General features: G+C 35.7%; 1 protein-coding gene across 1 annotated transcript in view; it reads left to right on the forward strand.

Moving 5' to 3' along the window:
- The first annotated feature begins 335 nt into the window (after positions 1-335).
- The window catches only part of LOC150110427 (methylenetetrahydrofolate reductase (NADPH)), a 99,692-nt gene continuing 83,244 nt past the window's right edge, over positions 336-16,783 (forward strand). The window contains exons 1-3 of the mRNA XM_090399283.1: positions 336-590; positions 10,860-11,098; positions 11,267-11,380. Of these exons, the coding sequence (XP_090255409.1) occupies positions 352-590; positions 10,860-11,098; positions 11,267-11,380 (592 nt within the window). The 5' untranslated portion in view covers positions 336-351. The remainder of the gene's footprint in view (positions 591-10,859; positions 11,099-11,266; positions 11,381-16,783) is intronic.

A 16,783-nucleotide genomic window follows, 5' to 3' on the forward strand; every position in this document is an offset into this window, starting at 1 on the left:
AATCCTGCACATTTGAAGTAATTACAAGAACTTATTATTATTTGATTGCTGATTATAGGATTATGACTGGGAATACCTCATAAATTTAGGTACTGAGTTCTGAGAGGTGGGGAGTAAGAATATACTGGATGATATAATTTATTTTGCTATTATTGTACTGATCAATTTGTCTAATGCCAGTTACCCTTGCTGTTCCAAATAGAAGTAAATAATAAGCTCTGCTAACAGGATGTAAACACTTTATGTCCCATGTGTGCTGTTTTGATATATCCTAATGTGCCAAAGTATATCAGTTTGTTTATAATAAAGCATATTTATTTGTAGGTTTTCTAGAATTGATATCAAAAGACAATGGTGAGGAAGTCAAGCTCAGATTCTACAAGTTCTGCAGCATCTGAACTTTCAGATATCTGTACCTCAAGTACTGATTCATCTCCTAATGTATCCCGTTCATCATCTCCTCTTCCAGAAGGGAGCTACACCTCCTTGAATGATCGCATCCATCAGCGGATAGTAAACGGTGACAAGTTTTTCTCACTTGAGTTCTTTCCTCCTCGCACAAAAAGTGGTGCTGTAAATCTGCTTGCCAGGTATGTATGTATGTATGTATGTATATGTATGTGTGTGTGTGTATATATATATATATATATATATATATATTATGTATATGATTCTTAATCTGAGTATAAAATTAAAATTAGCAAAGAAATAGGATTAATAAGTCATAAGCAGAGCACTGAAGTTAAAATGCAGTTGTTGATATAAAAGTTTCAGTTAACTTAACATTGAACTTTACTTCATATTTTGAATGGCCCTAAATATTTATGAATTAGTGTATGCTGATTAAATTGTTTTCAATATGTTCTTTTTTAAATAGTGCTTCCTAGCTTTTCATCTTTTGTGATAAAAAATGTCATCATTCATTTTATATAAATAGTGCATAAATGTATTAAAATAAAAATAAAAACAAATTAAATTAAAAAAAAAAACTTGCTCCATTAAAGTTGCTACTATATAAACACCATTAATATATATATATATATATATATATATATATATATATAGTGAGAGTTTATTTTTCACTTGGTTAGACTATAATAAGTTTAGTTTATTATACATGCATACATATCTGCAAGGAGATGTACTTTGCATTATGGGAAATACTGAGATAGGAGTGCTGAGATCTTTCTCCACCTTTGCAACGAGTTGCCCGGTGTTGCCTTACCCTAGTCCTGAAGATACTTTCAGGCACAAACTTTGTTTGCTCACACTTGGATAAAGGATTAAACTAAACTTATTATAGTCTAACCAAGTGAAAAATAAACTCTCAACATCTTTCTCTGAATCCGGAGTAATTTAATAATAAGGTTGTACACCTTTTGACAACTCCTATAGGTTGGGATGACCTCTCATTGCTAATGCCTTGGTGTCTCCACTACTGGGCCTGGCTCCCACTGACGAGACCTCAATAAAGGTCGAAACCGGTATGGGTAGTGGCCCTTCCCCTAATGCATAACATCATACATCATAAGCATAACATCCGCAAGGAGATGTGCTTTGCATTATGGGAGATACTGAGATAGGAGTGATGAGACCTTTCTCCACCTTTGCAACAAGTTGCCTGGTGTTGTACTACTTTACCCCCAATCCTGAAGATACTTTCAGGCACAAACTTTGTTTGCTCACACTTGGATAAAGGATTAAATTAAACTTACTATATATATATATATATATAGTGACCTCTCAATTATATGGTCAATTGGACAATCTAGGTTTGCTGGCCAGTTGATTCAGCGTAGTTAGATAGTGCTTTTCCAGAAATAATTTGATGTGCTAATCCACATAATGAATAGTTAGATGAGGTTCTCATTATCTGAGGAATATATAATTGAAATAGTACTGTTATTAGTGTGTATCTTGTCCCCCTCCCATGTATTTAGATGGCTTATTATACACTTCAGTATAATAAGCCATTTAGATAACTATTTCCTACATATATATTGTAGCTGGAATTCATCAACAGAGTGGTGATTTTGAATATATTATTATTATTTCTAAATCACTTAGGGAATTGAAACAACGTAGATCACAATATAAATTAAATAATACTTTAATAGATATTTCCGATATTTCGGCAATGTCTCATTGCCATTTTCTAAAGGACTTACAAAAGGCAGGAGCACAACAGGCCCTAACAATACAGTAACTGGAAATGAAGATATGAAGCTATCTTTCTCCTAGAAGTCCTGATGGTGCCCTCTGGCGGGCTAAGTAGGCATTCTTGGCCGTTGGGCTGAAGGTCTGCTGATGTATGCCTCCCAAATTTGGGGCAGTCGCATACAACCAAATTTGTTGAGGTTTGGAGAGTTTCTTAGGGCAGAGGCTGATTCCATAAATAATCTTTCGAATTTATATTTGCTCCGGTGTATTATTTTTGCTTTCTTCCACCGTATTCTGTGGCGAGTATCCAGAGCATGGTCTGCAAGACCAGAATGGCTATATTTGTAAAACCGGATGTAGTCCTTGTGTTCAGAAATTCTGATATTCGCTGTCCTGCCTGTTTGGCCAAAGTACGACAGTTTACAACTGCAAGGGACCTGGTATACACCAGGTAGGTCTAGGGGAAGTGGTTGGTCTTTGGTAGAGCGGATAAGGGATGCCAATTTTCTGTAAGGCCTGTAACAGGAGGTGAGGTCATGTTTTTTTAGAATTTTGGTAATTTTTTCTGAGGTGCCTCGGATGTAGGGAATGGTGATGGATTTAGAGTAATCTTTTTTGTGGCGGGGGGGGAGGGAGGAGGGGGGCTGTGGTTTGTAGGTTTTAATATTTTTTGGATTTTTTTTTGGGGGGGATAGCCATTGGCTGAGAAAGTGTTGAGGATGTGATTTAGTTCAGTGTTAAGGGCTATGTCGTTGGAACAGATTAGTTTAGCCCTGTTGTATAGTGTTTTTACCACTCCATATTGTTGTGAGGGGGGGGTGAGATTGTTGGTGGATGTATCTGCCTGTATGGGTGGGTTTTCTGTAAACTGAGAAAACCAAAGTTCCATCAGGCTGGCGGGTGACTAGTGTGTCTAGGAAGGGGAGGCAGTTGTTTTCCTCTTTTTCCAGGGTGAACTTGATTCTGGTGTGTTGGTTGTTTAAGTGTGCAAGGAAGGAGAGGAGTGTTTCAGAGCCTGTCGTACTTTGGCCAAACAGGCAGGACAGCGAATATCAGAATTTCTGAACACAAGGACTACATCCGGTTTTACAAATATAGCCATTCTGGTCTTGCAGACCATGCTCTGGATACTCGCCACAGAATACGGTGGAAGAAAGCAAAAATAATACACCGGAGCAAATATAAATTCGAAAGATTATTTATGGAATTTGAGAGGCATACATCAGCAGACCTTCAGCCCAACGGCCAAGAATACCTACTTAGCCCACCAGAGGGCACCATCAGGACTTCTAGGAGAAAGATAGCTTCATATCTTCATTTCCAGTTACTGTATTGTTAGGGCCTGTTGTGCTCCTGCCTTTTGTAAGTCCTTTAGAAAATGGCAATGAGACATTGCCGAAATATCGGAAATATCTATTAAAGTATTATTTAATTTATATTGTGATCTACGTTGTTTCAATTCCCTAAGTGATTTAGAAATGCATAACCAACGTATAAGCCTATCTACAAGAATTATTATTATTATTCAGGCCTCCATGGAGTCAAAAGACTCATCCTGGGAGGTCCTTCCTAGGAAACAAAGTCTATCATGCCACTCATTGACCGTTCTTGCTCTCACCACTCTATCAGGCATTCCACGGATCAATGCAAAGAAACCACTCCTCACCCAAATGCTCACAGCTTCCTTCGTAACTTCCAGGGATGTCCCTATGTCATCACTCTTTCTCGCTGTTCCACCAAGCAAAAAGAATTCCTCAATGTCAACTCTGTAACTACCTCTCAACAGTTTAAAAGTCTCAAACAGTCCTGAAACCATCTTTGTTATCTGCCTCTGTACCCTTTCCACAGTTAATTTATCCGCTTCAAATCCTGAGGGACCAAATTTGAGAACAAAACCCATCTGTCTAGTTTATTCAAATCCTCTTGCAGGGCTGCCACATCTGCATCATTACTAATAACCCTTCCCAGCTTCACATTATCGGCAAACAACTGAATATTCCCTCTGCAATCCATTGACAATGTTATTGATATAAAGGTTAAAAAATATAGGTCCCAGTATTGAGCCCTATGGGACCCCACTTGTAACTTTCTGCCTCCTTGATATTGCCCAATCATACACAACTCTGATACTTATCAGACAGCCAGTTCTGAATCCAGTTGACTAACCTGACATCTAAGCTCATGTGCTGCAACTTAAATATTAGCTTATCATGTGGTACCCTGTCAAATGCCTTTGCAAAATCCAAAAAAATGGCAGCATGTGCCTTTCTCTCATCAACTGCTCTTGTCACTTTATTATAAAAGACAACCATATTACTAAAGCGAGAGAGCTCCTTAACAAATCCATGTTGAACCCTCATCTGCCCAATGCTGTGTATAGTCCCTCACTAATTTCCACAAGATCTTAACAACTACTGATAAAACACAAACTGGCCTATAGTTAGACACATCCAGTCTGCTACCGTGCTTATGTAGAACCACAGGCACAAATAAGTCTCATTGTGCAGTTCCCTATTCTGATATTTTCCCACATCACTGAAATAAATATGGAATGGAAATATTGAATTGGCCTAACAAATTAGACCAATATTATACCTTCAAATGACAGTACACTCAAATGATGAAGAGGAATAAAGTGTAATGTCTAATGATAGTAGACTCCATTTCTTCATTTGATAACCTATGTAGTGCACAGTCATTAGCAGCTTCGCTATCTTCCATAATCAGTGGATTAATGGCTTTAAACTGTGATATTAGTCAGTGGGGTGAGGATAGTCTTGTGAAATTCAGTCTGCCAAAACAAAGTTCTATCATTACTTCTCCATATGCTACCACTATACTATCACTGCTTATTTTGTTTAAAATGTTTTCAAAATAATTACTCCAGACATCTAGAATTTTTTTTATCTATGTTAGTAAATCATCACCGATTACTTTTATAGTACTCTTGCCCAGTGGTGTGTTGGTAAGTTTTTAACAACCGGCTCGCTTTATGAAAAATTTGATTCTTCACAAAGTTCTATTGTATCTTCAGATGTCTTTGTTTCTGCTTCTTCAAATTTTGTCCTTTTAATGTTTAAGAAGTCTCATTCTATTTCATTTTTTCAACTAACGGCTATTCACTTTTTCGACCGCAAAACTCTAACCCTGATTAAAATTATTTTAATTATTAAAAAAAAAAAGAAAAAACCAAAATAAAAACATATATTAAAGAAAACTTTCCTATGTTACCTACAACTTACCTATTATCAAATGAAATCCTGAACAAAAAAATGTAACACTAATATTACCACTCATAGTCGATCAAATGACCAGAGACTGTAGCCGTCGCGATGAATTTTTGTATTTATCGATAGTGCAACAATGTTGCATTTCCAAGAACTTAATGTTGCAAGTTCTTGGAAATTCGCCGAAAAATAAGGCATTATTGTTTATTCAAATACCCAGTTCGGGAGTTTTGATAATGTGTTTGTGTTTTAATGAATACAGACATTGTTTAGTAAATAAAATCGTTTCCAAATTCCCGTTCATAAATTGAGTTTGTGTTTTGTGAATTCTCTTTATGCATTTATTTTTGATAATAATAATAATATATGTAAGTGTTTATTATACAATTTCAAAATATTTATGAGAAAAAGTATATACCACCATTCATCATCTATCCTTTCATAAAGAATTTTAATAACCGGCTCACCTGACTTAAAAACATTAACAACCGGCTCGCTAAATTTCAAAAATTTTAACAACCGGCTCGCACGAGCTGGTGCAAGCCAGTCCCAACACATCACTGCTCTGGCCTCCATTTCTATTTTTTTTTTACATAACCTACAGAACTTTTTATCTTTTATTCTTTCCATGACTTATGTTTAGCTGTTTTTAGTAGTCTTAAAAGACAAGAAATGCATTTGCTGACCATACCGAGATATGATATGTAGTGAATTAATTTGGAAAAACACCACTGAAAGAAAATAGGAAATAATGAGAATATGATGGATTATTAGAGCATCCTCTATAACCTATTTCTGAATATGACCAGATTTTTTTGTGTGTGCTTAATTACACCTCTAGTCTTTCTTGGCATGAACAGATTTTAGCCACAGCTTCTTCAGCCTCTAAAAAAACTCGCTGTACATTTGTGCTCAAGCCAAAATAAATAAAAGATGGCAAGAAACTATATTTTTGGTTTCATCCTCTGTACAAGTGTAAGCAAACAAAGTTTGCACATGAAGTAACTTCATGACTGGATAACTCGTATACAGAGGCTAATGACTTCACATCACTTGCCTTGGTATCCCATAATGCAATGCACATATCCTTTCAGACATGTATAATGCTGTGCATTATGGGAAGGGCCACTATCCAGATCGGTTTTGACCTTTATTCAAGTCTCATCAGTGGGAGCCAGACCCAGAAGTGATACCAAGGTTGAAATAATGCAGAAGTCATATTTCCATATATAAGTAGCCAAAAAGTGTCACACTGTATTATTAAAATACTCTGAATTAGAAATAGATGCTGAAATTAATAAGGTATGACACCTTTTGGCTACTTGTATATGGAAATATAGCTTCTGAATTATTTCAACCTTGGCCACTTCTGGGTCTGGTTCCCACCACTTATTTATTTATTTCATGTGCGAACTACAGAAAATGTAAGAGCATACGTATAAATGATTAAACGCATACATTTAAAGAATGTAGATTAAAAGTATACATTAAAAAACAAACATGCCACTTGCATGAAATATTAAGTAAAAACATAAAATGTCAAATTTCACTCATCCAGTGACTAATATACTTTAAAGCTGTTTCATCACACTGCATTAAATCTTCTCAGATACATATATTATTAATGTCTATTAAACAGCATTGCAGAAGATGATCCATGGTTTGTGTTTCACCACATGAACAGATGTCATTGTCTTTGTAGTCCCATCTGGTCATATTCTGCTTTGATCTGCCCATTCGAATGAAGTATTCAATGTCTTCCATCTTTGCCAATCAAGATGTAAGCTGGAAGGAAGAGATTTGTTTAAGTTCAGAGCCTCTGGAGATTGTTCTTGCCACATTGTTAATCTTGTAGCTTTTATGTAATCAACCAGTGGTTCCCACTGAGTGAATAAACTTTTCCTTGATCTTAGCCTCTTATGTACTGCAACATGAGCAGAAACAACAACTAAATGATGAATGGCATCCTTTGTATGGACATGCCATTCATCATTTAGTTGTTGTTTCTGCTCATATCTACTCTGTGTAGTCCTTCTGATGTGAGGAGGAGCAATACTAGACAGTGAGTATAGATGGTCAATTTTTGTAGGCTTAAGGCAGCCAGTAATGTGCCGACATGTTTCATTAAGAACCTTATCAGTGATTTTGACATGTGGTGATCTTTCCCAAACAGGGCTAGCATACTAAATAATAATAAGATTATTAATAAAAAAATAAATAATAAGATTATTTTTTACTATAATCTTTAGGTATTTTTCCTTCGGTTCTTGGTTTACCATTCAGAGATAGCTGAGTTGCAATTTGGTTTGCATTTATATTAACTTTGGTTGCTGCTGTGGGGTCACTAGATAATTTTTTGAATAAGAGCCAGGCTTTCCTGCTACTTTGCTTCATATCTATGCTTTTAATTTTCTCTGTCCATTGTTGACTTCTTTATTCAGAAGTCAACAATGACTTTTTTCAGTGCTGCTATAAGTTCCTCTCCTGCATCAATTGTTTCTGATGAAAATAGATCTTTATCATGTAGGTCACAATATCTTTCATATATTTCCATGTTGTGCTCTGTAAAACGTGGAATGTACCATGTTCTACAGCCTCTTGGGATGTGCCTGCTAGCAGACCGTCTAATAGCTTTGATGAACTTTCCATAATTTTCTGGTCTGGGTGAAATGTTGGTGAGGTTTATGTCTAATTTTCTTGAGAACTGTTCCCAGTTAGCTTTTTTAAAATTAAAGCATCTTCTAAGGGATCTCCTTAAGTCGGACTGGTGGGAAAACTTGCAGCATTATTGGTCTATGTTGTGAACTTGGGATTGGTGCAAATACCTGTTTAGTGCACAGATTAGCTATTCTATTACTAACAAATCCAAGTCTGTGTTATAATTTCTTTTCCATCTTCCACTGTTAAATGATGATGGCTGTTTTAGGATTGTGTGTAAGATTCATTTGATTACTTTCAGCCCCCTGTTCAACTATCTCTCCATCCTCATTTGTTTCACTATAACCTCACTGTGTGCTATGACTGTTAAAGTCACCTATGATAATAGCAGATTTCCTTTGTGTCAAGTACTGGAACATTTCAGAAGCAAAGGTTATACTAGATTGTTTATATATATTGAGAAAACACTGATGTTATCCAGATCTATTCCAAGGATTTCTATGTTATTTTGGTTTGTGATTAGGCATCCTGTAACCTGGAGCACCTACCAAGTGAAGATAGCACTTCTATACTTTTCATGTGGTATTTCTTTTATGAGCTTCATTCCAGCAATTTTAGGTCTGACTTTTTGAGGTCCTTTGTGTGTGTGTCTCCTGTAGACATAAAATATCACATTTTTGTTCTTTACACATTTTTGCAATAAGATCTTCTTTTACAGAGGAGAGGCCCTCTGTATCGTGTGAGATGATTGTCAGGGTTGGTTCCCATAAGGGCTGTTGAGTTTTAGTCATTGTGTCTCTGATAAAGAAGATGCTAGTCATACTATAAAACTGTAGAAAACTATAGAAGACTGTATTGCACTTGCACTATGCTATACTGTAGATCACTGGTAGCAGAATTCACAGCTTGTAAAGGGATTTCGCAGGATACTAAGGCAATTGATGTGAAGTCATTAGCTTTTATATACCAGTTGCCCAGTCATGAAGTTACTTCATGCACGAACTTTGTTTGCTTACACTTGGATAAAGGATGAAACTGAGATATAATTTCTTGACATGTTTTAATTTATAATATAACCAAGTGGAAAAACTTTCAACATCTGTTCAAGCCAGCACTACTTTTTCATCTATACAACTGCTAATCCCCTATAAATTCCAAATCTATTCATCCTCCACAGAATAAATACTGCTCACACATATGAGGTGGTATGTAAAACCTCCGAAAGAATGCTTAATACTATCTAGCAAAGGGGCAATCTAGTTGTCTGACTTCAAACACCAAATCAGTTTCTGTTCATCTTCCTTCATTCCATCTACCTCTGTTCTTAGAACATCTTTCCTCATTCTGCTTTCCCCTAAAGACTTACAACTGTTCAAAATACACACATTGACAGATTCTTTCTTTTTCCTCCCCTCCCCCCTTGTCCAAATGCAGCACTAATATGTTTTATTACCATCTGTGTAGGTTTGATGAAAAAAGAATATGCCATCCTGGTTTGGTACTAACCTGGTTTGTTGGTAATACACTGTCCACCATCCTAGCGGGCAGTGTAGTACATATACACTTCAACCAACAGTCTATGATTAGAATCCCATCATGAGCATGGTTATTTACGAATGTCTTGGCTTGATATCACTACTGTGATTACTGAAAGCCTGAAGTAGCTTTAGAGAAGAATGCATATCTATAAGAGAGAGAGATGAATTGTAATATATTTAAATTAAATTTCTTGAAATAATTTTTGCATTTAGAGAGGAACAGCATAAAAATTTTAAAGAAATGACCAAACTTGCTTTCTTAGTTAGCTGAGTGGTTAATGTACCCACTTTTCAACCAACAAGCTGTGGGTATAGATATTTGTAATTGTCCTTAGGCAGGAAATTAATTTCATTGCCTGGTGTGAGACTACTTCCCCAGCTTATTGGAGGTATGAAGTGGCTTGAAAAGTTTCGTGTTTCTTCTCTAGAACAAGATTTCTGGGTTATTATGCAAAAATAAATAAATAAATATAAAAAAAATCCTTAGACCACTTACAGTGCTAATGTACAATAGCCTTTCACAGGTGGAAGTTGGGAAAGAAAAAAAGTAACCACCTTGATCCCTAGAGGGCACCTTGTTAGAACATTAGAACCTTTTCAGTTACAGTTTGAATTATTTCTGCAAGAGCCTAATCGAATGTTTATGTTTACTACAGTTTTTATTTGTGTTCTGATGATACTGGTTAGAAAACCATCAAAATATAGTAAGTTCAATAAATTAATTAGTTATTGTTTTTTCTTCTGGTGTTGTTTATACAGTGAAGCACTGTTATAAATACCATATCCTCTTTATTGGAAGGCTGAAGTAGCTTCAAAAGTTCCAATTTGATTGTTCAACCATGGTTTTGATTATATAACTCTTCACCCCCACCTGTGGTACCAATATGTGATAGGTTTATAGTTTTTGTGGATGAGCCTTTATAAATAGATATAAACCTGTCAAAATATTAATTAAAATCTACTTTTAATGGTTCACTTTTAGTAAAGTATACTTTACTAAGCACTCAGCTTTATTGGTAAAGTATGCTATTTTTGTTGCTACTTAGGTTTGATGTCCATCTCCCTCTCCCATTTTATATTTTCTATTAATTGGATAATAAATTTTTGTCTATATAGATATGTGTTTTTGGTTTTTTCTCCCCTCAGATATAAACTTTTATAGATTTATATGAGGGAGAAAAATAAAAAAAACAGCATGTTGTAGAATTTTTTTTTCAGGATTTTCATATAGTTTAAATATTTACATTGTTGCTGTGCCCTTCTAATCCTTGTCCAGATTTGATCGTATGAGACAGGGAGGACCCCTGTTTATTGACATCACTTGGCATCCTGCAGGGAACCCTAGCAGTGACTCAGAGACATCTAGTGTGACTATTGCTGGGGCTGCCTTAAACTATTGTGGATTAGAAACAATGTTGCACATGACTTGTTGCAGCCATTCTCGAGAAGAAGTCAATCAGTATCTTCGCCGAGCTAGAGACCTTGGAATCAAAAATATATTGGCGCTCAGAGGAGGTATGACATCTTTATATTTCTCTTCTAGGAGGGTGAACTTGGCTTTTTTAGCCCATTTATTTTGTATATTTTTGTATATATAGCTAGTTTTTGATGCTTATATCCACATCTTTAATGCTATTGATCTTTGTGATATTTTATCTAAATTTATATTATTTTATATTTTAGATCCTCCTCTTGGAGTAAATTGGAAACAGCAAGTGAATGGTTATGAACATGCAGTTGATTTAGTTCGTCATATTAGAGAACGTTTTGGAGACTTCTTTGTAATAGGAGTGGCAGGTACTTTATACACTAAAAATTTTGAATTTCACAAACATGTGAAATTTTAATTGTGATTATTTTAATTCTGTTGACAGTGGTATATCTTTCAATCTTAACATTTGTCATCTATTGATGGTGTTTTAATATATAGTAAAAGTAAAATCATTTAAATCAAATTTTAAAGGAACATAAATAACTAACCTCAAATTAAATGAATTTCAGTTATCCAAATATGTTTCACACTGTTACTAATTATGTATATATGTAAATGATGGACAATGAAACTTATTTGTGCCTATGGTCCCACAGAAGATTCTTCTAAGGAAGAAGTCAAAGAATTTTTCACATCATTAGAACAGACAGCTGACATAAAGAAAATAGAAAAAGTGGTCCTCGTTGGAGAACTAAATAGCAGGGTAGGAAATGAATACCACCAGACATATAGAAACATTTTGGGAAAAGCTGCAGAAGAGGGCAAAGGTAATAATAATGGTAAATATTTGCTGGATTTCTGCTCAGGACGTGGACTAGTCATTACTAACACCATGTTCCAACATAAAAATGTGCACAAGTTCACATGGGCAGAAGACACAAGAAATAAGAAAAACCTCATTGATTACATCATTATTAATAGTGATATCTTCATGCTGGTTCAAGATACAAGAGAGTACAGATGATTTGAAATTGGAAGTGACCTTTACATAGCAGGGTAAAAAATGGATATTAGACTGAAAAGAAGTATGTAAGAAAGTTTTAAAAAGAATTAAAGTTGAGCAGCTTTTACAGGAAAACTATAGACTTGACCATACAAACATTATTGATGAAAATTTAAATCAGATTGAAAACAATAACCAAACCTGTGTCTCAGTGGCAAACTCTGAAGAAGACATTGATTGATTGATTCAGCTAGGGAGGTATGTGGTGAAGTCAACAGAAAAATAAGAGCTCCATAGCAGACAGAAGACGTTAAAGAAGCAATTCTGGAAAAGAAAAAAGCATACCAAAAGTTCTGAGCAAATAAGTTTGCAATGTCCTAAAAGAATACAGAGAAAAATATAAGAGATGGTTATGGTAAACGTAGCTAAACAAAAATCATAGGAATACTGGTCAGAATTTAGAAAATAGATATCAGAAAGGTAGCAAAATGCCTGGAAGTTATTGAAGAAGCTTAGGATGAAAGAGTACTGTAAAAGGAATCAAATCATGGGACCAGAAAAACTGAAGATAAGGATATCCTACATGTATGGAGTAATTATTTCAGACTGTTGAACGAAACAAGCAGGGACAGAATCCACACTAGAACATTTTCAAGAGAAATACAAAGAGGAGCATAATCACTACTTGAGGTAGAAAAAGCTATTTATAACTTGAAATGCAGAGTATTCAAATGATATTCGATCAGAAATGCTTAAATATGGAGGTATAAAAGTTTTTCAGTGGCTACGTTGCATAATTCAGAGGGTGGGGTCAGAAGGTCAAATTCCCAATGATTAGAGTAGAGCTCTCATAATACCCATCTATAAAAAGGGAATAAAGCTGAATGTGAGAATTACAGAGGAATTTCTATACTAAGTGTTCCAGGTAAGATTTATGCAAGTACTTAAAAAGAGGTTGAGAAAGATTGTGGAAGAGAAACTTGGAGAAGAACAAGCTGGGTTCAGACCAAATAGAGGTTGTAAAGATCAGATTTTTACTTTAAGACAAATAGTGGAGAAATCATGCCAGTATGACAAGAATCTATACTTAAGTCTTAAGAATCTATACTTAGATCTGGAAAAGGCATATGACAAGGTGCCCAGAAAAAAGCTTTTCAAAACATTATAATTATATGGGGTAAATGGAATGTTATACAGAGCAATGCATACTTTATATTTAAGTTGTCATCAGTTAGAATTGAAGGAAATACAGGAAGATGGTTTGATATAAAATCAGAGGTAAGACAAGGATGCACATTATCTTCACTCTTATTCCTCATCTATATGGATCACATTATGAAAGAAAGTGGCATTAGGCCTGATATTAAAATTGGAGATGTCAAACTTAGCTCTTTACTTTATACAGATGATGTTGTACTTTTAAACACATCTAGTGCAAGTCTCCAGATTCTCTAACTAAATTGAATAGCAGCTGTAACAAATTTGACATGAAAATCAGTACATGAAAATACTCTGGATAAGAGCTAGTTGTTTTTGTTGACTAGGGCAGTTGATGTGAAGTTATAGCCCAGCTGTGAAGTTACTTTATGCACAAACTTTGTTTGTTTATGTTTGGATATAGGATGAAACCAAGAATTTAATTTCTTGGCACCTTTAACTTATAGTATAACTAAGTGATAAAACTTTCAACTCTTGCTGTGTAGTTCAGCATGTAACCTTTTCTGAATGGAGCATCCATAAATTTAGTCACTTCCCAAGTCAGTACAGCATAATCACTCCCATCGATCAGAAGCAGAAACAGTTATATCTTTAACTAAAAGCTCCTCTGACACCATAATCAGATCTAAGACTCTTTGACCTGAAGTTCTGTCTGTCACATGAAAATTGTGCTACTTTTTTTTTTTTTTTCAATGTGATACAGGTTTCCCTCAGTAGTGTTATTGTTTATATTGCTGCTTGTTTATTCTTACCAAGAGAGAGAGAGCAAGGTCAGAGTGATATGCATTCAGAGGTATCAGCGAAGAAGAGGATAAGTTTTCGTTATTTTTATTAGAGGTTTTTCCCTTTAAATTACACATTGTAAAGTATCTTTTATGGGTAATTTGCAGTTGGGGAATTAGTACTTAAAAATATAATATTTTCGTATAGTTGTAGTTCTTGGGTCTTTGTGCAGTATTTGAATGACAGCGGCAGCTACAGCTCAGTTTGCCAATGGCTTGTCACCAAGTCCTTCCCCATCATTTAAGGACTACATTTTGCACAGCATACTATGGGATTTTTGTGGTATGTGGTGTTTGTGGCATGTATGCATCCCTGCAGTTGGATATGTGGCAGGTGAGAGATCGGGGAGGGAAGAACTTTTTGTGAGTTGGAGATTAGTATAATGGACCTCAGCATCAGAGGCAGGAGAATAGTGACCCAGAGAGAAAGAGACAAGTAGCATGATAGAAGGTGAGGATAATGAGCAGAATGTAAATGAAAAATAAAATTGGGAAGTGTGACAAGTATGAATCATTGTGAAGGTTTCGAAGATGGTGTTAATTGAGAGGATGAATGGTGAGCAAGAGTGGGTAGCTTGCAGACAGAGAGAGAGAGAGAGAGAGAGAGAGAGGTACTGAAAGAGGAGGTGGAATGCTTTGGGAATGAGTTGAGAAGTGTGAAAGAAGAGATTAAGCGACTGGAAATGATAAATGCAAAGAGAATCAGAGTAGGAGTGAGAGAGAGAGAGACAGAGAGAGAGATGCAAATGATAAAAGAGGAGAGAATAGAACCAGTAGAAGAGAGGGAATGAGAAAAATGCAAGGAAATGCTGGAAATAGGGATGGAGAGATGCAAAGACAACAGATAAGTAGGGGGTTGTGTCCCCCTTTCTTAAATTTTATTGATATATGTACTATACATTGCATCCTTCCTAAGGAGTCACGTGGTACCTCTAAAACACAAGAGAATTGCCTCAGGGTCGAGCCAAAATCAGCGTGGCAAAGTCTTTGAAATCTCACTTCTCTTAAAGCATTAGGAATATTTATATTTTTTTGCTGCACCACCTAAGCTATTAGGTTAAGTTAAACATGTCTTAATCAAGAAGTGATCTCAAAGGTGTACTATAATGACTACTGATTTGCAATCATGACCTATAACATAATCTATTTTCTTTTCTCCCGCTTAGATTTGTATCTTTTTGCAAGTGGTGCATTGGATTCTAATACTCAGACACTAGGATTAAAGATAGCAAAGATTTATTTGAAACATTACTACAATTTACAATACAAAGAAATTCAATTCAAAACTTTAATTAGAGAAAATTATAGGTATCCTTATTAAGTAAGGACATCAAGAAGCAACATCAATATGTTATTTCACAAACTAATAAAACTTGACTGCAATATTCACATTAATCTTCATATCATATCATATCACATTACTCAGGCTAAACCTTCTTAATACTTTCAAAAACATACACATTAGTTTAACCATATAGGAGTTACCTCAGTATGCATTCTAATATTAAGGTGCTACAGTCCTGTCTTAATTATATGAAAGTCCTCAATCCTCAATTTCCCTTAATCTCATTTATAACATCTAAATTTTATTATACACATTATATAGACAAAGAATTTTCAACGTTACCATACACACTGGTTCTTCATACTTGTTCCTTCAACTCCTGACTGCTGTTCTTTGATCGATCTCCCTTCCGATTCATTTAGTCAGTGCTATGGCATGGATTTCTCCGGTCAAAGGTAAGTCCACACGATTCCAGCATAACTAGCCCACTCCAGATATAACAATGGCATAAGGCGATTCTGCTTCCACGAGGCCTGTTTCCTAGATTGAGCTCTTTTCATGGATTGCCCGTCAGTTGAACGGAGATGTGTTCTTTCATCGTACGATTAGGAGCACGTGATCCTTCCAGCTCGTAAGCAGCATATCCTATTACCGCCCTCAGGATTCCTAACAGAACTCTTCGCTGATCCTTCGTCCGAGCACTCCTGTACAGAGACGCTCCTCCATGCAACCGTCTACCCACCAGAATACACGAGACTACCAGCCAAGAGAGAAGAGAAAAAATAAAAGGCTTGTGGGGGTAGAGGTTCCTAACCCTTTTATATCATCTCCCCTATCGGCAGTCACCTTAATTATACACGTAGCTCTCCCAACGTGTATAATTTCTCCCACGTGGGTCTCATTTCGTATCGGTTGTTTTTTCTGACCACTCGCTTCTGCACGTGCCTTCGGCGTGTGATTGCCTGGGGGTAATCTTTCCATCGCCATGCCCATACGCTTTGAACTTTTGTTCACAGCAGCTTAATTCAAGTCATACTACAAAACATTTGTATTATCAATTCTAACAAAATATTATTAATTTATAACATATCATGGGCATTATACAATCAAGTAAGTATTCCTTCCTTGAAATATTCACAATCTTTTTTCTTTATAATAATGTAAATCTATATTTTAATAGTTGCATACAGCACATACCTAGAAGCAAGCATATTCCCTACAAGGTTTTTCCTGTTAAACAATGATAAAATTAGAATACTTAGGAATCTCAATTTATCAAAGTTTAACAAGGGGGAACAAAGAAAGAAAGTGTTGGAGGGGGGGGGGAGAGAGAGTGAGGAATGCAAGTGAGCAAGAAAGGAACAGAGTATTAAGAGGTGTGATGTATGAAGACTTGATGATCCATGGTGTGCAAGATAGAATGCCTGAGGAGTGTTTGCATAGAGGAGCAATAGAAAGTGTGCTATGGCAATTAAGTGAG

The sequence above is a fragment of the Typopeltis vanoorti genome, chromosome 1, assembly GCF_054136105.1.
Source record: "Typopeltis vanoorti isolate ZY-2024b chromosome 1, IOZ_Tvanoo_1.0, whole genome shotgun sequence".
In the NCBI taxonomy this organism is placed as follows: domain Eukaryota; kingdom Metazoa; phylum Arthropoda; class Arachnida; order Uropygi; family Thelyphonidae; genus Typopeltis; species Typopeltis vanoorti.